Source organism: Artibeus jamaicensis, unplaced genomic scaffold, assembly GCF_021234435.1.
Source record: "Artibeus jamaicensis isolate MK-2021 breed Jamaican fruit bat unplaced genomic scaffold, CSHL_Jam_final contig_467, whole genome shotgun sequence".
Classification (NCBI taxonomy): Eukaryota; Metazoa; Chordata; class Mammalia; order Chiroptera; family Phyllostomidae; genus Artibeus; species Artibeus jamaicensis.
The window spans coordinates 1,475,657-1,500,546 of record NW_026521845.1 but is presented as its reverse complement, the minus strand read 5'-3'; the positions used below and the strand labels follow the sequence as shown (position 1 = coordinate 1,500,546).

General features: G+C 51.1%; 1 protein-coding gene across 1 annotated transcript; it reads left to right on the top strand.

The window, feature by feature from the left end:
* Positions 1–7: 7 nt before the first annotated feature.
* Positions 8–23,791, top strand: GNPAT (glyceronephosphate O-acyltransferase). Its single transcript, XM_037136738.2, has 16 exons — positions 8–240; positions 6,143–6,325; positions 7,563–7,739; positions 9,602–9,731; positions 12,046–12,173; positions 12,468–12,543; positions 12,754–12,905; positions 13,027–13,157; positions 14,637–14,860; positions 17,788–18,030; positions 19,356–19,435; positions 20,137–20,277; positions 21,353–21,452; positions 21,539–21,632; positions 22,152–22,213; positions 23,483–23,791. Exons 1-16 carry the CDS (start codon positions 163–165, stop codon positions 23,524–23,526), a joined length of 2,043 nt encoding a protein of 680 aa, XP_036992633.2. The 5' UTR covers positions 8–162; the 3' UTR covers positions 23,527–23,791.
* The last annotated feature ends 1,099 nt before the right edge of the window (positions 23,792–24,890 follow it).

Below are 24,890 nucleotides of genomic sequence, written 5' to 3'. Positions count from 1 at the left end.
CTGGTTAAGATGGCGGCGCCCGGGGTCCCGTGGAGCGGTCGCAGAGGGTGCCACCGCCCTCGGCGAGGTCGGGCCGCCCCGCGTGGAAGAACCGCCCCCAGCCACCACACCACCTCCGCCTAGCAAAGCATCCGAGGCCCCGCCCGGGACAGCAGCCGCACCATGGATTCTTCCAGTCCATCTAACTCCTGTTTTTCCGTCGGCTCCAGCAGTCCTGGTGCTGTCGTGCTCCTGTACTCGGTAGGCGCCCAGGGAAGCAAGGCCGGCGGCGGGCCCGACAGGGGACCCCCTTCTCCCCGTCCCGTTTCCTCCGGACCACGATCCGTGGCCCAAAGAGCGGATCCCGACTTCCCCAAGGAGGGATGGGGTGGTTGACTTGGTTTCCACGGCAACGATGTCCCGCTGTGTGTGTGTAAGTGCGCGTGTGGAGAAGTTTACACCGGTGATGGTTCCTCCGATTCCCTTCCACCCGTTCCTTGTCTCTCCCTCCACTAGGCGCTGGGCCTTCGGAAAGCCCCAGCCTGACTTGAGAATGAGGCGTGAGAGTTGGACGCTCTGCATCTCTAATGAGGACGTGTCGGGCTGCCTTTTGGGCAAGCCTGAGGAACCTGCGGGTCCTCCCCAGCCCGAGTTCCCCACCCCGCCCTTTTGCTGCCCCTGTATTCCTGGCAGAAAAGTATTTGGCTCATCTGTGGGCATAGAGTTTTTACGACTTAAATCTTTTCTTAATCTGGGAAGATTTGGAACTTCTGGAAATTTGTGTTGCCTGTTTGTGTCTTTCATCTGTCATTGTACTTTTCCCACAGTCGTCATTTTGGAAGACAATGAGTGGTACCTAGCCTCTCTCCAGCTTGCCTTTTTACCCCCCAACCCTGTCTGTCTGTCTGCCTGCCTCCGTCTCCTGAACTGGTCCTTCTTTTCTCTTGCCAACAACACGTTTATTGGTCACTAACAATTTTCCTGATAGCTTTGTAGCTCAGGATTGCACTGTCCTGGGGTACCTGGTCAGTTTTTTTTTAACCCCTGGATTAATTTCTATCTACTTTAGGAGGAAATAAAAATGCATTTTAATGGTATGTTACCTGCGTTCCTAAGCGGTTAGTGTTAGTTTCTGACTTAAACATAATTTGTGTAGGAAGGTCAAAACAGGGAAAACAGAAAAAAGCAAGATAAATCCCCCCCAAAAAAGTTTCAAAAGACCATGGCTACCTTCAAACTGGGACATCAGTATTCCTTGGAACATGGAGAAATTTCTCTTTGTCCCAGTCAAGAGATCTTAATTGCTGTTAAATGTCCGTTTTTCAAGCTCCTCTCCTCATGGCCCTTCTCACCCCCACAGTCCGAAATATCTTGACCTCTAACTCTGCTACTCCAGAGGGAGAATGCCAGGAATGCGGAAGAGGGTTGCCCTGTAGCTCTGCCTTCCCCCCCCAGTCCCGAACTGGTCTGTGAATTGAGCATGCTCTCTGAAGGAAACAGCTCACATTTTACTTCCCCATTCACCAATGGCTCTTTACGATATGACTTTTCTCACCTCCTCACGCGAAAGACTGGGGCAGTTGTGTATGAGCTTTTTCAGCTCTGACGCTGCACACTTCTTGTGACTGCACAGTTTTTAATTCATAGCCTAGTAACTATTTTAGGCCATCGTTATTTCCTCAGGCACACTGTGATTGTGCAGTGCTCTGTCTAATCTGAGAATGATATTGGAGATATTTAAGTTCCTGCTGATTGCAACAAATATTCCAGCAGTGGGTATCTACAGTGTTTTTCGTTGTCATTCTCAGTGTCCAACATAGAAGTTAAAGATCCGGCCCTCGCCTTCAAGGACTTCAAAAGAAATCATAAAGTAAACAAAAGCTACAGTGAAGTAGGATAAGGGCAGTGGTTGAAATATGTACAGTGTGTTATGGGAGAATGAGAAGGAGCACCCTGACCCATTCGGGGACTGTAGGGGAGAGTGACGCTGAGCTGAGTTTCTGAGCTGTGAATGGACGATGAGGGAGAGGAAGCTATTCTAGACAGTAGTGTGAGACTGCCTTGCATGTTTGGGGGAACCAAGTCATTAGGGAAGGGTAAAATAGAGGGGGCATGAGAAACAAAGAGTCTGGTTGGGGAGGGAATTTGATGCCTCCATCATGGAGCTGGGTCTAGATACCTTTGCAGTAACCCAGAGAAGGGACAACAGCCTGAGGAAGGCAGTGGCTGGGACTCTGGGGAGAAGAACGGAGGGGAGAGCTGGTGGCGCCCAAGGAAGAGGAAGCAGTCTGAAGTTAACTCCTGGCTTCTGTGACGTGGCACCTGGGTGGACTACGATGTCTTTCACAGATAGGAAATGCAGGAGAAAAGCGGGCTTATCGGGGTCATATAATGCTTAGGGTTGTGTTCTGTTTGAGATATGAGAGGTGGAGTTAATGATTTTTAATTTGCGGGTTATTATATTATGGACCAGATACTTCGCAAGGGACTTGGGAGACATCCAAATAGAGTTAGAAATAGTGGCCGAGCAGACGAGGAAGGGCTGCTCTAGATGTGGAGGTTTGGCCGCCATCAGCAAGTAGGTTGTGTCCAAAGCCACAGGTCTGCTTGAAATCGCCCGATGAGGCCACAGAATGAAAAGAAGAATGGGGATGGGTGGTCACTGGTGTACCTGGCATCCCCTCCACCCAAACTGTCGCTTCATGTCAGGGTCCGAATGAAAAAAATCTCAAGTCCTTACAGTGTGTTACAAGACGCTACATCACCAAGTGACTGCCACCTCTGATTTTACTGCGAGTGTCTGCTGGGCTGCAGCCACACTGGCTCCGTGTTTCCCAGACAGTGAGCATGCCTTCTCCTCAGAGTGCTCGGGTCCCCTCTGTGTGGCTGCTGTGTGTTGCCAACATTGCTGGCTTCTTTATTATTGAGGTCCCAGCACAAGTAGTCCCCCCTCAGGGAGGGCTCCCCAACCATTCCATCTGAAGTAGCGCTCTGCTCATTTTCTCATTAGTCACCTTCCTCGTGCTCCTTATGTTCTCTTTCTAGTAGTGGCTGCAGGAGTCTTGTACTTGTCATCAGGCTGACTGTTAGATTTGCATGAAGTTTGCAAGCCCATTGTTGAAACACAGCCATTATTTAAAATTAAAGATTAAGGGGGTGCAGGGAGGTAGAGGAAGATACAGGGGGAGTGGTGATGGAATGAACTGGACTTGGGGTGGTGAACACACAGTACGATACACAGATAATGTACTGCAGAATTGTATATCTGAATTCTATATAATTTTATTAACACATATCACCCCAATAAATTCAAGAAAAAAAACTAAAGGTTAGGTTATAAGTTCACCATTAAATAAATCCTGTTAAAAACAAAAGTGATATATATACTCAAATATCAGCACTTCCTGATTATCTTACAAAATTTTACTCTTTGTGCTTTTGAGTTTGCACAGGTCTGTTTATCACACTGTGAGGTGGACAGCCTGTGTTAACAGCAGCTGATCTCATGTCTCTCCCCACTCCATGTCCAGTGAGGTCACACTGGCAGCTCAAAATCCACCGTGGGGGGAGCACACTTGTATAGCCCAGAAGGGCGCTGAGGCTGCGAGGCAGGGCTCTCCCACAGTCCGACCGTGGCTGCGCAGCTGCACAGCTGCACAGCAGGTACTGCTGCTGCTGGTGCTGGCAGAGTGCCCCAGTGAAAGTGTGGTCTTTCCTCAGGGAGTGAGCTCCCTCGGGGCGTATTCCTGGTCCGCTTTGGCCGTGCTGGATTCTCAGCCTGTAGGACTGGGCCTGGTATTGTGGGTCTCAGTCAACAGCAGGTGAAGGAAAAGGAAGTGCAAGGACAGGCCTATATGAGATAGTTACGAGAAGGAAAACAAACAGTGGGAGAAAAAGACTTCACCCATGTCTCACTTGGCCGCCTCTCTACTGTGCTCCTGGGTGAGTAGCTGTGTAAATATATTTATCTCTGAGGGTAAATGCTTTTCCAGCATGATACAGGAAAGGACAGTTAATTAATCAGCCTGTGTGTAGGAACTACTTGGCGTACTTTTAGAAATAATGCTGATACCCAGGCAGCTCTCAGAGACCAAATTTATCAAGAATCTCTAGGGGACCTGGGCATCAGTATTTTTTAAGTGTCACAGATTATTTTAATGTGCAACCTGAGTTAAAAACCACTGGATTAGACCACTGGATTAGCTTAGGGCCAGATGGGCAGCAGTTTGAACTTGAGCCTGTGAATAGCAGGGAATCAACAGGATTTAATAAGAACCTTCACTCAGTAACTTTCCTGTGCATTCTATAATGATGGAGTTCCTACTAGGAACCGGGAATACAAAAACGTGTAAGACACATTACCTACCCAGACAAGAAGTTCACAGTCTGGGGGGGGGGGGGCACCAAACATGAGTTTATTGACTATTTTAGATGCCATCATGAAAATGTGTTGAAGGTTCAGTAAAAACTCAGTGGAGGCCCTGGCTGGTGTAGCTCAGCGGATTGAACGCAGGCCTGTGAGCCAAAGCATCGCCAGTTTGATTCCCAGTCAGGGCACATGCCTGGGTTGCAGGCCAGTTCCCAGTATGGGGTGTGCTAAAGGCAACCACACATTGATGTTTCACTCCCTCCCTTTCTCACTCCCTTCCCCATCTCTCTAAAAATAAATAAATAAAATCTTAAAAAGAAAACCCAACTCAATGGAGAAGATGACCAGTTCAGTCTAGGTTCAGGGAGAATTAGAAAATGGTATAGGAGGTAAATGGGCTGTCGTTGACGGCTGAGCATTTTCCAGGTGAACAGCAGGGAAGGGCCATTTGTAAAGGCCCACTGTGTCCCTGGTTACTCCCAAAAGAGACTGAGTCTGTAATCCCAGCACTTACCACAGTGCCAAGCATACAGTAGGTGCTCAAATACTTGATAATGAGAGTTATCCCTAGAGGTAGCCACCTCTTGAACAAAGCCGTGGGGAGCCACGAGACATTGTGGCGGGTGTAGGGAGCTGCAGGTCTGTGCGTGGTCGGGCTGCTGGAACGGGGGGGGGGGGGGAATGCTCAGTGGGGCGGGGCCTTGGGAGGGTTGCTTCACTTCCCTGGGCCTTGGCTTCCCCCTCGTAGAATGAGCGTCCTGATCAAAACTGCCTCATAGCTGTCCTGGGTTTGTTGTGAGGACTCTTCCTTTTTAAAATATATATTAGCACGTAGAAATAAGACTGTTCTGCCCTGGCTGGTGTGGCTCAGTGGGTTGAGTGCAGGCTGCGAACCAAGGGGTTGCCAGTTCACTTCCCAGTCGGGACACATGCCTGGGTTGTGGGCCAGTTCCCCAGTGGGGGCCATGTGAGAGGCAACCACACACTGATGTTTCTCTCCCTTTCTCCCTCCTTTCCCCTCTCTCTAGAAATAAATAAATAAAATCTTTAAAAAATAAGATTGTTCTTTAATGGCTGTAAAGTTCTTACAGTAGAGCCCGACATTTCATAAGCTACTGCGTGTGTTAGCTATGACTAGTATTACTCTCGTGACTTTTATCATCAGAAAAGCAGACTCTTAAGAACTAAGGATGCAGAAGTCATGGGCAGCCGGTGGACAGCTGCCCCAGGAGCGGTGGTGGAAGCCGGGTTGTGAGAGTGTTGGAAGGAGACAGAGTGGCCACGGCAGAGGCGGGCTCCCGACTGCAGCCTCTGTGGGGGCGCTTTTTTCTCCAGTGAATCTTCCTTTTGTTGGCACTCGTAGTTTTATGTGATTTGACAAAATTTTGAGTTTCTAACGTATGCTTTGAATTAATTTTTGAAGCTAAGTGGAAGCAGACAAGACAGGCTTATCAATGTGATTCATGGAACCTTGTAAGATGGGTCACATTCCTCCACAGCCTAACGTCTCATCTCTGCTGTCTTTTTAACCTTCCCAGGGGGGTCCTGGCTTTGCCAAGATGGTGGTCAGAAGTATAAAAATAAAAAGTACTGTGATTACTCAGTGTCAGTGTGCTGACCCTGGTTGCATTTTTTCTTCATATATGAAGATCTCACATCAGATCACTCTGCTCCTGTTCACATGTCACGGAATGAAAATTTCAGTAAAAACGAAACCGTACAGGTATAGCCCTCATCTGTCCTAATTTACTTTACAGTGCGTGCATTACTTTCTTTCATTTGCCTTACCCACAGAAAGGGCCCAAAAAGTGGGATGAATTTGAGGATATCTTAGAGGAAAGGAGGCACGTCAGTGACTTGAAGTTCGCGATGAAGTGTTACACCCCTCTCCTGTACAAGGGACTCATTCCGTGCAAGCCCAGCGACATTAAAAGCAGCGTCCTCAGTTCTGAAGAGGTGTCCTATGTCATCAGACAGGTGAGCTAGTCCCTCCCTCTTCAGCCACAGCCAGCTTTGCTCATTGTCAACAAGTTCTTTCTCTTCCTGATTCCGTGGCTGCATTTTGCTATCTTTAGTGTATCTTTGTAGGGCTAGTTATAGTTGGCACACCTATGCAATGGTTATCGTAGCCACGACGTGCGTTAGCCTTTTTGAGAGACGCTCGGGGGTCTGGCAGCGAGCCGGCTGAGCAGGGTTCCTGATCCTTAGTCTGGTAGGGCGTGATGACAGTTACGTGATCAGTTACGGTGTAAGACACAGGTGCGAGCCCACTGTGTGGGCCCACTGGTGAGACGGGAAGCTGGTTCTGTGGGGGGAGTTAGAGAGGGATATTTTTAAATGAGGCCTGGAAGATGATTGGGGGTTTTCCAGGTGAAGTAAGTGAAAAACAGTGTTTCTAGTAGAGCAAATACCGGTAACTTTTCCCTGTGGTTTTCAAACCTCACTGCACATTCAAATTACTCAGGAGCTTTTAAAAGTTCCCATACATTGATCTCACCCTGTACAAACCACATCAGAATGTCAGGGAGGAAGCCCGCCTTCAGTAGTCTTTAAAGAAGCTGATCCGGGAGTCTGGCGGGGTCTGGGGGAGTCTGGGAGCCTCCAGCTTGTCTCATGGACCAGAGAACATGCATACTCGCAGTGCTGAACGGGGTTCAGTATGAGCAGACCAGGGAAGCAAGAGGGGGCAGCAGTAGAATGCAGATGGACAATAAGCAGGGCCTCTGTCCCGAAGGCTTCGTGAGCCACGTAGAGGAATTCAGTTCTGTGCAAAGCCATTGTGAGATTCCAAGTCGGAGTTCATGAAATCTGTTTATGCTCTAGGAACACGTTTTGCCACGTGGAGACAAGAAATCCACTTATGATGCTCTTTCAATAATCCCCGTGTGGGACTCTAGCCCCCACGGACAGATTGAAGAAATGTGGGTCTGGGGCCCTGGCTCCTGTGTGTAGCACCTCAAATGCAGAGGTGAGAGGTTCTCCCAGGTCTCAAATGCTGCCCTGCAAAGCCGATTCTCCTTGGATTTCTAGTCTTTTAGCTCATCAGTATAGGGTCATTTATCTGCTATTGTTTTGTTGGGAAATAGTGTCCATTTAAGTTAAGGAGAAAACAAATATTGGTCCATTTAGAACTGGCTTAAGTAACGAGGGCTCTCGTGTCTTTTTTTTTTTTTTTTTTTTTAGAAATGTAGCTCCACTCTCTCTTCCCTTTCAGCTTTCCAGGGAATCCCCCCAGTCCGTGGACGCCCTCCGAGAGGAAGCCTCTCAGATCTTGGATGAAATGAGCCACAAACTGCGGCTGGGAGCCATCCGGTTTCTGGCCTTTGCCCTGAGCAAGATATTTAAGCAGATTTTCTCAAAAGTGTGTGTAAATGAAGAAGGTATTCAGAAGGTGAGTGTTGCTGCTTACAAACACTCTCTTCTCCAGCCCCTCACTATTTAGCGAACCCCAAGACCTCTCACGCTGTGCTCCGTGGGCCGGCCTGGTCGGCAGGCCTCCATCTGGCAGGGGAGGCTCCGCTGCTCTGCAGGGCGGCGTCTGCCCCTTGGGCCGTCAGACCCAGAGGCTTCGGACTGACCTGCTTAGGCAGACAAGATTTACAAACGAAGCTAGGGTCACAGAGTTCCAGAAGGAAACGAAGTTACAGAAGTGTGCATGTTCACAAAGTTCCAGAAGTAAACAAATTATTTCTATGTAGGCTTCGCCTAGACTCCCCTCCATTTCCTTTTCCCTTTCCTCAATATTCCGTGTCTGTCCTACAAACGAGGACATTCTTTTATGGTGCAGTTATCAACATGAGCAGACGAACCGTGATACAGACTGCCGTCCAGCCTTGCTCACATTTCCCAGTTGTCCCTGTGACCCCTGCCCTGCAGCTGTGGTTGCCCTCAGCTTCCAGCCCCACGTGACTCCTTCTGTCTGGGCTGGTTCCCTGGTGTTTGCGTTTCATGGTCTTATTTATGGAGAGAACAGAGCAGTTATTGTGTAGGCCCCTCGATGTGAGCTAGAGTGATGATTTCTCAGTAGCAGACCCAGGTTGTACCCTGTGGGCAGGCCCACCTCACAGGCAATGTTGCATCCTCCTCCGTGCATCAGGGCGGGACACGTGGTGTCCACCTGTCCCGTGTCAGGCCGTGTCCACCCAACCATTTGCATCAGCTGGTTGAGGCGGTTCAGTATTCGCCAGGTTTTTCTGTAAAGATACTGTTTTTCCCTTTGTAATTAATAAGTATCTTGCAGAGAGATACTTTGAGAATTGTTATCACTGACTGATTTTTTCCTGAATCAGCTGTTACTGTAACGATTACCAAATGGTGCTTTTTCTAATCACATCACTCTATTACCTATTTGCTGTCTCCTGTAAGGAAAAGCGTTCCCCACCGTCTTCCCCCGTGACTCCCTTTAGATTGCTGATGCTCGCTGGGTCTCGGCCAGAGGACGACTGGCGTGGCGTGACGGGCCAGGGCGTGTGGGGCCAGGGCCTGTGGGCTGGCCGCGTCTTAACTGACCGTAAATTGCTTGCCTCAGTTAGTCCTGCCTAGATTTCAGGAAAACAGGTAACACTGACTCCAGTGACTGTTGTGGAGGTTGACGGCCTTGGGACCGCATCTGGCAGCTCAGGTGCGTCCCTCCCAGCCATGTGGCCCTCCTCCTCCCTGGTAATATCGCTCCCCTCATTTGTCCTCAAAATTCATAGATTTTCTGCCCATGGGAGAAGCTTGTTCTCTCTTTCTGTGGACAGCCAGTCTGGTGCAGCAGTTCCCAGCTGCCTTCTCGATTCAGGTCGACTTTACTTGTGTCCCCAGCACTTTTGTATACTAGACGAGTGACTGTGTCACAAACAAGGGAGCTAAGGCTGCCCGTCAGTGTGTGGTGGTGAACAGTGTGTGTGAGGTGCTTGGCACATAAAATGCTTCATGTGATGCCCAGCTCATACATGTTTGTGATCGTCACGGTCACTCTGAAGATCCATAAAAATGTACCCTTTTCACATTCCTGCATTGCGTGAGGTCGTTCGACAAGCACTCCGAGGTGAGTGCTGTGTGTGCAGTAGGGGCAGAGACACTGTCACGTCCCCGCCACGTGCCCGCGTTCTTCCTGTTCTGGTTTGAGGTGCGATTTCAATCATGCAAAACCTGCAACTGTTGTAGAGCTGTGCCCCTGAAGCCCCTATAGTCTCGTTAATCAGGGCCACCCGGTAAACCCAATTACAAAGCTGAAATTACCAACATGTCGCATTGCTTACTCTAAAGCTGCAGCGAGCCATCCAGGAGCACCCCGTTGTCCTGCTGCCCAGTCACCGGAGCTACATCGACTTTCTGATGCTGTCCTTCCTCTTGTTCAGCTACGACCTACCTGTGCCGGTCATAGCCGCAGGAATGGGTATGTGTGGCTCTTCCACTTTTTCTGGTTGCAAAAATCAAAACGTGCACTGCAGTGACTTCAGCCTTGCGGAGGTATTTGAAGAAGGTGCTGAGGATAGCCCCTCCCTTGTGCTGCAGGTGCTGCCCATGTCCTCTGTGCTGTGCCCACAGGTGTACAAGGACGTGTGCATGTAGGGTCTCTGGTTTGGGTTGAAAAAGGGGATTATACTCCATTTGTGTATTTCCTGCCTTTTGCTTTAATTTGGTAATATACCAATGACTTCAGGTCAATAAATACATGTGAATTTTTTAAGTATGTTATTACACTGTAGTAAAATACACAAAATGTAACACTTACCATGTTAACCACTTTTGAGCACACAGCTCCATGACATTAATTAAGGACGTCGCATTGTGCTGCTGTCACCCCCACCACCCTCAGGAGTCTTCCCATCCTGTGGAACTGGCACTCTGTCCCCATTAAAGTCCGACTCCCCACTGTACACTCCTCCAAGGCCCTGGCGGCCGTTCTACTCCGTCTCTGTGAATTTGACTCCCACGCACCTCGTATTAGTGGAATCACACAGCATTTGCCCTTCCGTGGCCAGTTCATTTCACTCAGCATGGTGTTTTCACGGTTCACCGACATGGTAGCCGGTGTCAGCATTCCCTTCATTTTTAAGGCTATAATATGTGTAGGATCACATTTTGTCATGCATCCATCAATGGCCAGTGGGGTTGCTTCTGCTTCTTAGCCATTCTGAATAATGCCACCGTGGACACAGGCACAGATGTCTGCTCGAGGCTGTGCTTTCAGTCCTCCAGTGTATTCCCCAAAGTCGAATTGCTGGGTTTTGTGGCAATACCACTTTTAATGTTTTGAGAAGCCCCGTACTGTTTTCCATAGGGGCTGCACCATTTTGCCTTCCTATGCTGGGTTACCTGACAGCGTGCAGGCTTCCAGTTCTTGTGGTTCTCTGGGTTCCTGTGTGTGTGTGTGTGTGTGTGTGTGTGTGTGTATAAAATAGCCATTCTCGGTAGTGTGAAGATTTGCACTCCCCTAATGCTGTGATGCTGAGCGTCTTTTCATGAACTTGGTGACCGTTACTGTGTCTTCTTAAAAGAAATATCTATTCCAATCCTTTGCCCATTTTTAAATTTGCTTGTTTATTTTTCGTTGTTGAATTATAGGAATTCTTTATGCATTCTGGATATCAACCCTGTGTCAGATGTATGATTTGCAAATATTTTCTCCCCTTTTGCGGGCCAACTTTCCCTCTGTTGACTGTGTCCTCTGATGCACAGACGTTTCTGACTCTGCTGTAATCCATTATCTGCTCTTTTGTTTTGTTGTCTGTGCCTTTGGTGTCATAGTCAAGAAGACATTGCCAAATCCAAGGTCATGAAGCTCTCTTCTAAGTTGCATGGATTTAGGTCTTACATGTAGGTCTTTGGTCCATTTCGAGTTAATTCTTGTACCTGGTGTTAGATAGGAGTCCAACTTCATGTCTAAAGGTTTCATAGCCATAGAGTATTCAGTGGGAGATGTATAGTACTCTGGGTTTGCTGTTACAAACGATTTTACAATATGTCTCCGTATCAGTGATTTTATTTCTCTAGTAGCGATTCCCAAAAGTAGGGTTGCCAAGGCAAACAAGTTGTTTCTTCATTACCTTCCAAGGCAGTGGGTTTAAGTGTGTGCCTTTGTTAGTGAGTGCAGTGAGCAGTGAGAAAAAGACTGCTGGGACTTAAGCACTTTAAGAGCATTTTCATCTGTGTAGACATGGGAGGAGGCTATTGGAAAGTGAGGGGAAATGAAAAGAAAGACTATTGTAACACTAAAGCTACTTCTCCTGTCCTTCTTCTCGGCTTGCTCTGTTAAGTCCGGGCTTCTAAGAGAAGGTGGACGTTTTCACTAATGTAAAGACGAGAGGGAGCGCTCGTCTGGCCAGCTGTCCAGGGCGTGGTGGGCGCGGGTCCGTCTGTGGGGTCCGACAGCAGTGCTGACTGCAGAAGTCAGCGTGCTGGCATCGTTGGCGGCTGTCACCTTGCATCGTGACCCTCTGTCTCTGGCTGGTCCCGTTGTAAACGCAGAGGTGTGTGGAGGGCACAGGGTGACCTCCTGGAGAGCACCTACCTGTCCACAGAGTCCCTTCTTTTCCATAATCTGATTAGATGTCTCTCCCTGGGGATTCAAATATCAGAAAGTGTAAGTATTGATTCCATGGGGGTGTCTTAGATACACAAAATCTTTCTTCATAGAGTTCTGGTTTAGATCTTTCTAGAAGGTTTCAGGCCCCGCGGGCTGGTGTTGACCCCGCTCTCTGTTTTAGACTTCCTCGGCATGAAGATGGTCGGGGAGCTGCTGCGGATGTCCGGCGCCTTCTTCATGCGGCGCACCTTCCGTGGCAACAGGCTCTACTGGGCGGTGTTCTCCGAGTACGTGAAGACCATGTTGCGGGTAAATGCAAACGATTACTACGAGCTCCCGAGCTGTGTTTTCTCCTCACTGAAGTTTGCTGAAAGATCTGGTTTAGAAGCTCACCTTCCCAGCGGACCGCTGAGCTGCGCCTTTCCCCTTCCGCGCATCTCTGCAGGCCGCTGCCTCCGCCTGACTCCCCTGTCGGAGTCTCATCGGAGCGGCTCCTGTTTGCCGCAGGGAGCTGGGGGAGGAGCCAGAGGAAGCCTTTATCACTTGGAGCGTAGGCAATGGGTTTTGTGTTTTGTTTTGTTTGTTTGTGCTTTCTCCTTAAAGAATGGTTATGCTCCTGTTGAATTTTTCCTCGAAGGGACAAGAAGCCGCTCTGCCAAGACATTGACCCCTAAATTCGGTAGGTTGCTTACAGACTGGGGGAGAAGTACAGACCCAGAGGTCTGGGTGTGGTGTCCCTGTAGCTGCTCAGTAGGACTTGACACCTTGGTTGCAAGGTACCGTTTTCTTTATAAGTGTGACTGTTTATGGCTTATATGTAATGTACACTCTTAGTATATTTCTGTTTATTGTGATATTTATGAAAAGCCGTTTCTCTCAATGTTTACAGGTCTTCTGAATATTGTGATGGAGCCATTTCTCAAAAAAGAAGTTTTTGACACCTACCTTGTTCCAATTAGCATCAGTTATGATAAGATACTGGAGGAAACCCTGTATGTGTATGAGCTTCTTGGGGTCCCTAAGCCGAAAGAGTCCACAACTGTACGTAAAGGATGGCCAAACCTGATTTTATTGGGATTTCGAGGAAATGCTAGTTTACACATCAGCCAGTTTTCTAATTTACTTCTTTTTGTTTTCTTTTCCCCTGTTGTGATACCGTTAGGGATTACTGAAAGCCAGGAAGATCCTCTCTGAAAATTTCGGCAACATCCACGTGTACTTCGGAGACCCTCTGTCCCTGCGCTCCCTGGCTGCTGGGAGGATGAGCCGAAGCCCATATAACTTGGTTCCCAGGTGCAAGGCTGGTATTTTCGTAATTGATGTAGAAACAGGGATGAAAATGCGAAAGCGTGGACTGCTTTTCTGGACTAGTTCTAGAAGTGAAACTTGGTTATTTGAGATCACACAATGGGGCAGCACAAGCCTCAATTAAAGAAGAATTACATGTTGGCCAAAAACAACTAGCTGCGGGCACCTATGTCACACATGCAAGGTCAGGCAGTGTTCATTCTTCCCAGGGGGGCCAGGCCCCGACTCACTGAAACGTGGGAAGAAGTACGCGCTGTTAACAAGTGAATGCACAGGAATGGTTTGCCAGCCAGTGTGCGCAGAGTATGTTAGATCCCAGAAAGGATCGTGTAACAATAATGAATGGGAGTGAGTTTCTGTTCTCAAGAGGGGGAGAGTTTTATGGGCAAAAAAGTGCATTAGGTTCTTTCAGGATGCAGGTGTGACCCACATTCAGGTTTTTTTTCTTTTTTAAAAAAAGATTTTATTTATCTTTAGAGGAGAAGGGAAGGAGAGAGGGAGAGAAATATCAATGTATGGTTGCCTGTCATGCATCCCCTGCTGGGAACTGGCCTGCAACCCAGGCATGTGCCCTGACTGGGAATCAAACTGTGATTCTTGGGTTCGCAGGCCCGCTCTCAGTCCACTGAGCTACACCAGCCAGGGCCACATGTGGGTTGTCTTAATTAAGAGAAACAGACCTGGGGAAGCAAGGGAGACAGACAGGAAGTGCCGCCCGGCCAGGCAGCACACGACTACAGCATTGCTCCTAATTGATCCATCCCCAGTCCTCACCACAGCAGCCAGCGCCTCGCTGGCAGCTTCACAAGCCTGCGGAGCAAGTGTCCACTTTGGTGGTCACGGCTTTCTCTTTGTAGATCTCAGATCGGGTTGTTACCTCAAACAGGGCACCCTCATTGGGTACGGCTTTTATGTTGAGCCTCCTGATTATGTGGCTTGCTTTTAGGTCAGATGTGTCTTCCTGGCCCAGCCAGGCCTGTAGGTTCCCAGTGTCATCTGGTTCAGTTTGGTGGTCCATGCTTGAGGACCCTGTGGGACGAGGGTGGTGGCAGTGCCTGGCAAGCACCCTGGAGCTCCTTGGGGACAGCATGGCAGTCCGGTGCCCTGGACACCTGCCCAGTGTGGACAGGAGCAGTTACCCTGTGACCTGACCTGTGTGTTCCCAGGAGAGAGGGTCCAGGTCCCGTGAGTCTGGGGGAGACAGTGGTTCACTCTGCTCAGTTTTCACAGAAGCAACAAAAGCAGAGAGAACAGGACCCTGTTTCCTTGAGTGTTTTTTATCTCCCATCAAGAGCCCGCCTAGGGACATGGAGAGAGTGAGCAAAGGCCCCTCCCTGCGAGCTGACCGGGGGGGATTTGGTTGGCAGAAGGTCTGAGAAGCCCTCTGGGGGACCGGGCCTCCCCAAACCCTCTCCCTTCACACTTGGTAGTGGAGCTGCGACTTGCTCTGTCCTCTGCCTTTAGGTACATTCCTCAGAAACAGTCGGGGGACAAGCATGCCTTCGTCACTGAGGTGGCCTACAGAGTGCAGCTTCTGCAGATCCAGAACCTGGTGCTGAGCCCGTGGGTGCTTGTCGTGGCGGTCCTGCTGCAGAACCGGCCGTCCATGGACTTCGACGCTCTGGTGGAAAAGACTCTGTGGCTGAAAGGCTTGACCCAGACCTTCGGGGGGCTTCTCAGTTGGCCGGGTACGTACGTGGAACGCACGGGGTGGGAATGCCAGCTTTGTTTATTTCTCAGTTTGGGAAAGTTGTAGCCTAGACGTGAAAAAGCCACATAGGACTGACAGCCAAGCATCGTTCAGAGAGAAAGGTAACCTAATCTGTTCTTGTCACTACCAGACGTTGGTTTTTCTGAGAATAATTGTTTGCATGTAATTTCTCCCCACGGGACTCTGTCCTGAGAACCAACTAGAATACGTTCTCCTGGGCACCTAGCAGAGGGGAGAACAAATACTGAATCTTTTTATACTTCGCATCGCTTCCCTCTACACGCAGCTCTTTTTAAACCACATAGTATTTGCAACCTGTTTGCCTCACTGGATTGTAAGTATTAGCAATGACTCTGAAAACTTCACTGGAGCTGTGGATACTATGCTGGGCGCTGGGGTGTATATGAGAGTGATCAGCTTCAGTTTTCAACCTTTTTGATTTAACATCGTGGAGACTACAGTTGGAAGTGCAGTTCCTCCTAAGACCAGGTAATTACTACAGTCAGGCACCTGCTGCTCACTCACGGAACCTGTGTTGGGCACCTGCTTGGTGCTGGCGATGCCGGGGATGCCAAGATGAGCAAGGTGCGCCTGTTCTGCAGGTTCCCCTGGCTTGGAGAGGGCAGGGGTGGGTGACGTGCAGACGAGCGAAGGCAGAGGGCTGCCGTCGGGGCCTGAGAGCACTGCGGAGGAGCGGTGTGGAGGAGCGACTCCGAGTTCGTCTCGGTGGAGACAGGAGTCCTCAGGAAGAAGGTGGGAGAGGAGGGCGCTGACAGAGGGATCGGGGTCGGGGCCTTGGCCCGGCCTGGCCTGTGGGGGTGGGGACAGTGAGGAGGGGGCGCTGGGTGGGGAGGCGGGCAGCCCCTGGGTCCCGCCGGCCTGCATGCTGTGGGGTCTGCCCTGCTGTCTGTCAGTTGTGCTGAGCAGGACAGGAGGACCAGATGGCCTTCAGAAAGCAGCCTGGCATCTGTTTTAGGGTGGACCGCAGTAGGCAGTGGGGGGCGGGGAGGCCGCTGGGCCCGATGAGGAATGCAGAAGCCCGGGCCGTGGGGGGCGGAGCTGAGTGGTGCTGAGGAGGAGTTCCTTGCTGAGGAAGCCGTGGGCCGAGTGTCGGGCACCGACGGGAGAGGAACGGTGAGCTGGGCGTCTGTTCTCAGTGCTTTAGTGGTTTAACGGGAGGCGGAGCGCTGATGGTAACACAAGACAGAAGGTCACGAGAGGGCTAGCTCATAGCTCACGTTGGGCCCAGAGCCCGAGAACACGCGGACGCCTGTCTTCCAAGTTGTTCTTTTAGGAATGTGACAAACACGTGGCCAATCCACAGCTAAGAATATCAACTCAGAATATTGCCACTAAAATAACTCAATTGTTATAAAGGGAGAATTCGTTGGTATCTACGTACAGTAGTAGTGTGGTGAGGTTAAACAGCCTTTCTAAGTGAGAATATTATGTATACTCAGTTTTTTTATTTTCAATCAAGTTATTGCGTATTCTTAAACTCATTTCTAGAGCTTTTACGATATGTATCCTTATATAACATGTATGTTATATATGTGTGTTATATATGTATGTAATATATGTATACATGTATGCTACGATATATCCTTATATAACATGTATGTAACATGTATACACTTTACATGTATGTAAAGTGTATCATAATACAGGGTGGGGCAACAGTTGATTTCCAGTTGTATGTGACAGTTTATTCTTGCGTTAGAACTTACCGTCATGTTATCCCCATACAAACACCTGCAAACCTGCTCCTCTGCCACCCTGTGGCGTCGCGCCCTGTGGCATTGCTGCCGGCAGGCCGGGACAGGGCGTGTTAGTCCAGAACGACCCTGAGGGCCTCCAGGAGAAGCCCGGCTCTTCTCCCTGGTCCTTTCCACGGAGCCCTGCTTGAGCAGTGTGCCTGCCTGTGTGCCTGTCACCCAGCCCTTTGGCTCAGGTGAACGGTAAAATAATTTCACTGCCAAGAATATGCATTAAATGCCACCGTCCCTTCCTTATGCTTCTGTGAGCCAGACTCCTTCGTTACCTCCAGGACAGCGAGGTGTGTGCCGATGGGTCGTCGGGAACTGCTGGGGGCCCACTTCCTGCGTTCTCTCTGATGGAGGAACAGCAGGGGACCCCTGCGATGCCCCTCTGCAATCTGGGAGGCCCGGTGCCAGGAGGGGCCGCCTCCTGTTGCCCTTTGGTTCACCTGTAAAGTGACAAAGTGATATTCTCGCCATCTTGGAATTAGTCAAAGCAAGGAGTGTGTGTGTGTGTGTGAAGGATGTTTTAATATATACTAATGGGGCTTCTTGTCTTAGTATTGTTAAACTCACATATTGTGATTTTCGAGCCAGGCAGCTTGAAGCTCTCCTAAAACTTTGGGTACCCTTGGTTCCTGTTTGTTTTCAGAGTGGGCCCTGATGGGCATTTCAGAATGGCTGAAAAATTGGGGGTAGACGTGTTACATGTCCTTACAAAGAGAGTTTGGCTTTTGAAATAGAATTTTTAAAATACCCTTCACAGCCCTGGCCAGGGTGGCTCAGTTGGTTGAAGCATTGCTCCGTACAACAAAAGGTTGCAGGTTTGATTCCCAGTCTAGGCACATACCTAGGTTGTGGGTTTGATCTCTTGTTGGGGAGCATTCAGGAGGCAGCCAGTCAGTGTTTTGTGTGCATGCACGCTCTCTCTGTCTCATCAATGAACATATTCTTGGGGTGAGGATTTAAAGTAATAATAGTAAATAAAATAAAACACCCTTCACATGTGACATCGTAGCTTGGTTGCAAGAGCCTAAAGCCCGTACCTGGCGTTGGAATCAGGCCTACCGCACTGACAGGTGGGCGCCCAGCAGTGCCCCCTCCCATCGTTTTTGCCGTTGGCCTGAATGAATTGTCTTGCGTGCAGATAATGAACCTGCAGACGAAGTGATCCAGTCCAGCATTCTTCTGCACGACAACGTCGCCAGCCTTGTCAAAGACCGAGTGGCTCTGAAAGTGGACACTGGCAACTCAGAAGTTGTTGGCGACCTCGCCTACCAGTACATCACCCTCCTCATGTGCTCGGCTTACAGGAACCAGTTGCTCAACATCTTTGTTCGTCCCTCCCTAGTAGCTCTGGGGTTGCAGATGGCACCTGGGTGCAGGAAAGGTAACCTTGGGGACTGCGGTCTTGGATTTTGGAAGGGACCGTTCAGTTGTGCATAGGGAATAACACGTGAAGCCCTTAGTGCTCAGCCACACGTGTGCAGCCCTCACAACCGCCAGTAACGGGGCTCATACACTCAGAAGTTAGGTTTTTCTCCTAAATACATGGCCATCTGCTAAGAAACCTAAGCCTCTCCTTTTATAACTGTGCAAAAGTAGGCCTAGAACGTTGCATGGTCACCTGGGAAGAATCTGTGACTGGAGCCGAGTTCTCCAGACATTCTTTCTGCTCTGGCAGTTCCCCCTGGGCAAGAGACGGGGCGGGCAGACGCCCAGCGGCACCCTGGTTGCAGTGTGCACATGAGTAGGACATGGTTTTTGCTCACGGGAGCCTGTCGCCAGGGCCAGGGGTTTCTGCCCAGGCCACACAGTCGAATTACTGGAGGGTAAGCCCCATCCCTAAGAGTCCTGAGTCAGTTGGTCTGGAGTGTGGGCCAGACAGTGGCACTTTTGGTTTTGTTCGCAAAGTTCCATGGGTCAATCTAAGGAGCGTTCAGAGTGGAGAGGCACCGGACTCAGTCAGCTTTGGGCGGAGCCTCAGGGGTCCTGCATCTGTGCCCTCCTTTTGTCACTGAGGGAGGACTTTGTTCAGGACACAGAAGCCTTAAGTCTTGATCTCAGCTCTAGCTGAGGTTTCTTACTCAGAATTCGTGTGTAACCAAGGGGCACGCGCATGGGCTTCCAGGGTGACATGAACACACCGAACCTGGAGGCGACTTCTGAGAGTCGCCCGTGTGTGTATCTCTCTAAAGAGAAAGTTCATGGCCCAGGCCAGAAAGGCAAGGAGACTCTGTAGCTGATGGACGAGGCAGCCCCGTGTGTGCAGGGAACGAGAGCGTGTTCTCTGCTGCGCACTCCCGGCTCCAGTGCCATGGGCGTGGTCAGGAGTGGGAAGCAGGAAGTCAGAAGGGGTGACAGAACCGTCTGTTTTCTTCTGGGGACCTGGGGTCGGCAAAGGGAAGTTTCCCAGTCTCTAAGGAATGTGGTGGTGTCTCACTCACTCCAGACTGACCAATTAGAGGCTTGGCTGTAGTTGAGATTCAGCATTGAGACTGCTAGACCACATTGGCGCTGCAGCTGAAATTTGGATTGGTTACAACCAATCCAAAGAGCTACAGCTCTTGTTGGGGGCCTTCATTCCTCTAGTCCCTGATAGATGCAAACGATGCCTTTGAAATGTTGCATTTTAGGGGTAGTAGCATGGACTTCCTGCCACTCCCTGAAATTTTAAACGACACTGTTGTAATTTCTGTAATGAATTTATTTCAGAGGATATCTACAGTTACTTTCACTTCCTACGCAGTCTTTTGTCGGAGGAGTTCATCTTCCTTCCAGGAAACGAGCTACAGGTAAATCCTTGCAGCCAAAGAGCGAGCACACGTGTGGAGCGTTGGCCACGGGTTCACGATGTGTCCCCCATTGTCCGGGCGACGTGCAGCGGGCACTCAGAACTCAGCGCCCTCTGGTCGGTTCTTTGTTACATTTGATCAGTAATGGAGGGATTGGTAAGCAGAGGGTCATTCTTAGAACCAGTGGTGCAGCCACTCTGAATAAATCAGCTGTATTTTACAAAAAATTACCAACCAGCGCACGTTTTCTTGTTAACAGCGTGTTGGAATGAGTGGCGCCTGCTGCTTGAAGATGAGAGTCTGCCCTTGCCTGGCGGTGGAGACGGGCTGCTGGGGGGTGGGCAGGACGCAGGGCAGCAGGGCCGGCTCTCTGGAGGCAGTGCAAAGGAGAGCGGGGCTCGTGCACCAGAGGAGGGCAGGTGCCAGGCTTCTGAATGAGAGTCTGACTGTTTTAGGACTTGCTGTTGGCACTGCCTTTTTAAGTTTAAAGGATGCGGCTTTGCAAAGTGAAAGAAAATCCATCCCCAAGGTTGTCATTCGCAGGCTCATAAATGTTTTGTTTGGCTCCTGTGGCCCCTGTGTCATAGCCAGTGTCCTCTGGGGAGGGACATGGTGGGGCCAGTGCTGTCCTGCTCCTCAGGCCCGTGGCCGCACACAGCAGTGTGCTGAGTGGCACATTCTGTCTCCCTCTCCCCCCCCAGGACTTTGAAGAAGGCTGTTACCTGCTTTGTAAAAGTGAGACCATTCAGGTGACAGCGAGGGACATCCTAGTTACAGAGAAAGGAAAAACCGTGCTAGAATTTTTAGTAGGACTCTTTAAGCCTTTTATGGAATGTTACCAGGTAGGTACCTCTTGCGCAAGGTCCCTGCTACCCTCCCATAAGGTCTTCCCGGCCTGTACTTGTTTCTGGCTGGGAGGGCAAGTATCTCCCCAGGTGACTGGGAGACCAAGAGGCTCTGATTAGTGGGGTGAGTAATGTCCCCTGTCAGGTGAGACCTCGCCCCCTGCACACAGAGGAGACTTGGTCCATTACAGACCCAAGAGGATGAGAGCGTAGTGCCACCTTTGAGCACAGTCTTCCTGTAGCCACAGGGACACCCAAGTGTCGCTACACTTACTACCTTACACTGTGCTGGTTCAGAGCATGTAGCAAGGTGTTTGACACAGAGTAGGCACTTAATAAGGGCAAGATTTGAATGATACATAAAGTCAGTTGGAAGGAAAAAGAAAAGGTTCAAGTGCAAGTGTCCGAAGGTTTGGCAGAGCTCTGAGGGGTGATTAAAGAGGGGGATGGCGTGCAGGTTGGCAGGACCTGTGCCCGCACTTGGAGGGAGGTGGGTTATGGGGCCCCGTGTGTTTGTGAGAAGAGGCGTCCGTGGCCGTCAGCGTCACGCTGGCGCAGGGCATCTGGGATGACTTTTGGCGCCTGGTGCTGTGCTGGCTGACAGCCCCGCGGTCCCCCCACACACAGCCCTGCCCTCGGTGGGTACTGGGTGAATACCATCTGCCTGTGGGCCTTGGTCATGGTAGAAACCACCAGATATTTTGGGGTCTAGCATGTTACTAGGTTCTTTTACAGAAAAAATAAAGTAAAAAAATCTGGGCCCTCTCTTCCTAAGCAGTATAAGGTAGATTAACCTGATAGTAATTTATTTAATTTGCAACCCATTAAAGTAAAAATTATGTTTTAATAAATGTCAGTACTATTGCAAAACTTATTCTCTAATTGTGAACCGTGACGTGAGCTCAGTAGAGCACTTACAAACTGCAGCTTTTCTGTGCTCAGCCCTTGCGGGGGTCGAGCCTGCTCTCACGCGTATCATTCTCTTAAGCGAGGCAACATAAAACTACTGGTCCATTGTGTTTGACCGCCCATTTCCTCTCCCTGTTCTTCTCATCCTCCCTCTTAAAATCAGCTCATTTGCAAATACCTCCTGAAGGAAGAGGAAGACCACTTCACCGAGAAACAGTACTTGGCCAGAGTCAGGACCTTCGTGAGTCAGCTTCTCGATCAAGGTCAGTCACGTCTCTGTGGGCGGAGGTTTCTTTGGCTGAGAACAAAAGTGGTGCTGACACCCTCCCCCCCGCCACTTCTGTTCCAGGTGCCTCACAGTGCTACGACGTGCTGTCTTCTGATGTACAGAAAAATGCCTTGGCGGTGTTGGTGAAGCTGGGTGCCGTAGACAGGAAGAAGGTGTAAGTACTGTGTGAGACTCCCGTGGGTGCCAGCGGGCCCGGGGAAGCTAGTGACAGTGGCCCACAGCCCAGAGGGACGCAGCGGTGGGCTTCGCTTGCCCGCCTCCTGCTGAACTGCACTGGGAGGCGTCCCCCCCACTCTTTGTGGTTAAAAATAAAAGTGACAGAGAGGCAAAAAAAGAAAGTGCTTCAGGCCAGCATTTGACTTTGGCCTAATATTGACATCCATGAAGTGTAAGGAAGATCTCGGGGAGTGCAGAGTAGTGTGCATGTGTACATTTACGTGTGCATACATGGAGAACACATACATACACGCCTGTGCGTGGGTACACAGCTGTTTACTCTGCTGAGTGAACAAATGTAAGGTAGAGAAAACTCAGTGGGTAAACTCTCAGGGTGTCTCAAGTGGCTGAAGGCTGACCTCAGGGCGAGTGCCTGAAGTCAGTTTTACTGCGTCGGGGTGAAGGCCGTCTCTCCGCTGGTTTGTGCGGTGAGAAAGCCTGTTGCTCTTCCTCCTAGAAATGACAACTGCCTACTTAGTGTGAATGAGCCCGTCATGACAAAGTTAGAAGAAACGCTTGGTGAGTACGGTTCAGTCCAGTGCAGTGGGTTCCGAGTGACGTTTGTCCACACGCAGCGAGACGAGAGGGGGCTGTGGCACCGAGTAGGGGCAGAGCGGACCACAGTGCAGTTCCGATACAGACAGAGGCCTGTTACGGCACCACGGATTTTCTCAGGGGAACTGTGGAGAAAGTTCAAGGGACATCACCAGAAAGACAGCACGCGCGCGTTAGATAGGCAGTCTCGTACAACAGGGAGGCTGCCACCTGACCACTCCCGGTCCCAGGTCCCAGCCCTTGGCGTCGGCGCTGGCGGGTGTCGAGCACACGCCGACCTTGGTACTGTCGGCCTTGGACCCATTCTCTCCTGGGGCCCTCGGTGCCTTCTTGCCCGGGGGAGGGTCAGGGTCGGTGCCCACTCACGCACACTCTGAACTCAGTTGGTGGCAGACCGTGCATCCTGGGGGAGCGTCCCACCTTCCTCTTCTCCAGAGGCTGGCAGCCCACAGGGGAGCAGCTCGGCCCCAGGGGGTGGGGGCGCTGTTTACTGATGCACGGTAGGAGCCCAGAGTGTGACAGGAGCGGAGAAAAGGCCAGAGGGGGTGGGGCCGCTTGTCCTAGGAGGGAAGGGCGATCTCAGAAGGGGAGGTGTCAGCATTGGAACCACACTGCCTGCCACCTGTACTGAATGAAGCCCTGGGCGCTGAGCAGTATTCGTACCAGTCGTACGTTTGTGGCCAGCCCTGAAGGAGCACCTTGGTCGTGCCTGCTTGGGAGAGCGGTAGATGGGGGTCTGCTGGGCGATGGGAAGGCCGGGGCGGTGTGTGGTGGAAGGAGAGGGGGTGCAGCGGAGGGCGGAGGAGTCTCGGACACAGATCGACAAGGTGAAACCAGAGTCTCGGGACATGGAGCCTTGAAACTCGGTTTTGAATTTGACGAGAGGGGCAAATAGCTGAAACGAACCCCAAATTCCTCCTTCTGTGCGGGTGATGGAATTGATTTCTTAATGACGGAAGGCCACCAGAATACGGGTGTGAACCTAGGAGAACATCCTGGACTGGAAGTTCCAAAAGCTTGGCTGAGTTCAAGCCCCGCCTCTGCCCTGGAGGGGCGCTGGCGAGGCCCTCACCTCTCCGAGATGCTGCCCCCTCTGCGCACACACGGGGCTGGTGTCTGCGTGTCTGCCCAGGGTCGCACTCGACCCAAGGGTTAGCTGTCTCTCTTCCCCGGGGCTGCAGTGGAGAAAGGTCAAGTGCGTGTCGTGTCCTGAGCTGTCTCTTTTCCCCCCAGGTTGTAAGACGCCAGTAGGAAAACCAGCAACTGCAAAACTTTAACGATTTGCCAAATGGCTACAGAAATGTCGGTCATGAAGCGTCCAAGGACTCTTATCAGAGCCAGCAGGGACATAAAGGGGAAGGCCCTTCTTTCTTCTCCTGCTTCCTGCGACTTTGGGACTGGGGGCTCCGGGGCGGGGGCGGCGTGAGCGGTTAGCGCAGGTGGCGTGAGCGTCTCCACCACCGAGGCCCGGAAGGCAGTGGTGTCCGGCCTCTGTGTGTTTTAAAATAAAACAGCCTTTTGGGAAAGCAAAGCCCATCCTGTCACTGACATCTTCCAGCCGCTCGTGTGGTGAACTTACGCGCCGACGCCTGAGTCAGAGTGCGACACTGCTGCTGGAGCCGGCGGTAGCGGGCCCCTGGGTAGGGTGCCCTCCCTGGCATCGGGCGCCTCTCTTCAGTTCCGCTGCCTCGGATGGTGGTGCAGCTGACAGAGACAGTAAGCTTCCCCTGATGGACCCGTGGGTTCTGGGAAGCTGAGACTTCGAGGGAAACGACGTTCAGCGAAACCCCGGCCACCACGGGCCAGCCGGTGTGGACAGGGCTCAGCTCCTACAGCGCATTTCCGGTCCCATGAATGTGACCAGACCTCTGAACACAGACCCAGCCACCTCCAGTGGTAAACGCTGAAGTCAGCGTGAGCCTCGCTGGAGAACGATGAATAAAAAGGGGGTTATTCCAACCCACTGATTTCAGTTCAGGGTCAGAGTGGCCGGAGCCTGTCCAGGCAACTCGTGGCGCAAGGCAGGACCCGCCCTGAACAGGATGCCCCTGCCCACTGTCCTGCACTGCACGTGCACACACACCTGTGTGCTCACTGACAGCTCGTTCTGTTTCTGCCAGCTTTGTGGGGACAGGGCCGGTGTGCAGTGGGCCCGCCAGTGCCCGGGGCTCCTCTGGGCCTCGCGTGGGTGGGCTTGCTGGGCACCGCGCCACTGCTGAGCACACACAGTGATCACAGCAGCTAGTGTCTGAGCACCTACTGTGTGCCAGGCAGGGTTCCAGATCCTCTACACAAATCATCCCATTTAATCCTCAGAGTCCCGTGGACCATTCACTGGGCTCACCCTGGTACAACTGACCTCAAGGACTGTGCGCTTAATTTACCCAAGTGCAGTCAGCTAGAAATTCAAGGGGGTAGGTGCCAAACTTGGACTTGCTACCACAGAGCTGTCCCTGCAAGAGCAGAAACCATGATGACCCAAGGGTCAGGGAGAGGGCAACACTTCCGAGAAGAATGTGGGCAAAACAGCTCCTTCCAGGAGGAGGAAGGGCTACATGCCCCCTGAAGTTTCCTGGGCCTCCAGGAATCCAGGTGAGGCGGGGGGAGGGGCTAGGAAGGAGCAGCTGGGAAGGGTCCCAGC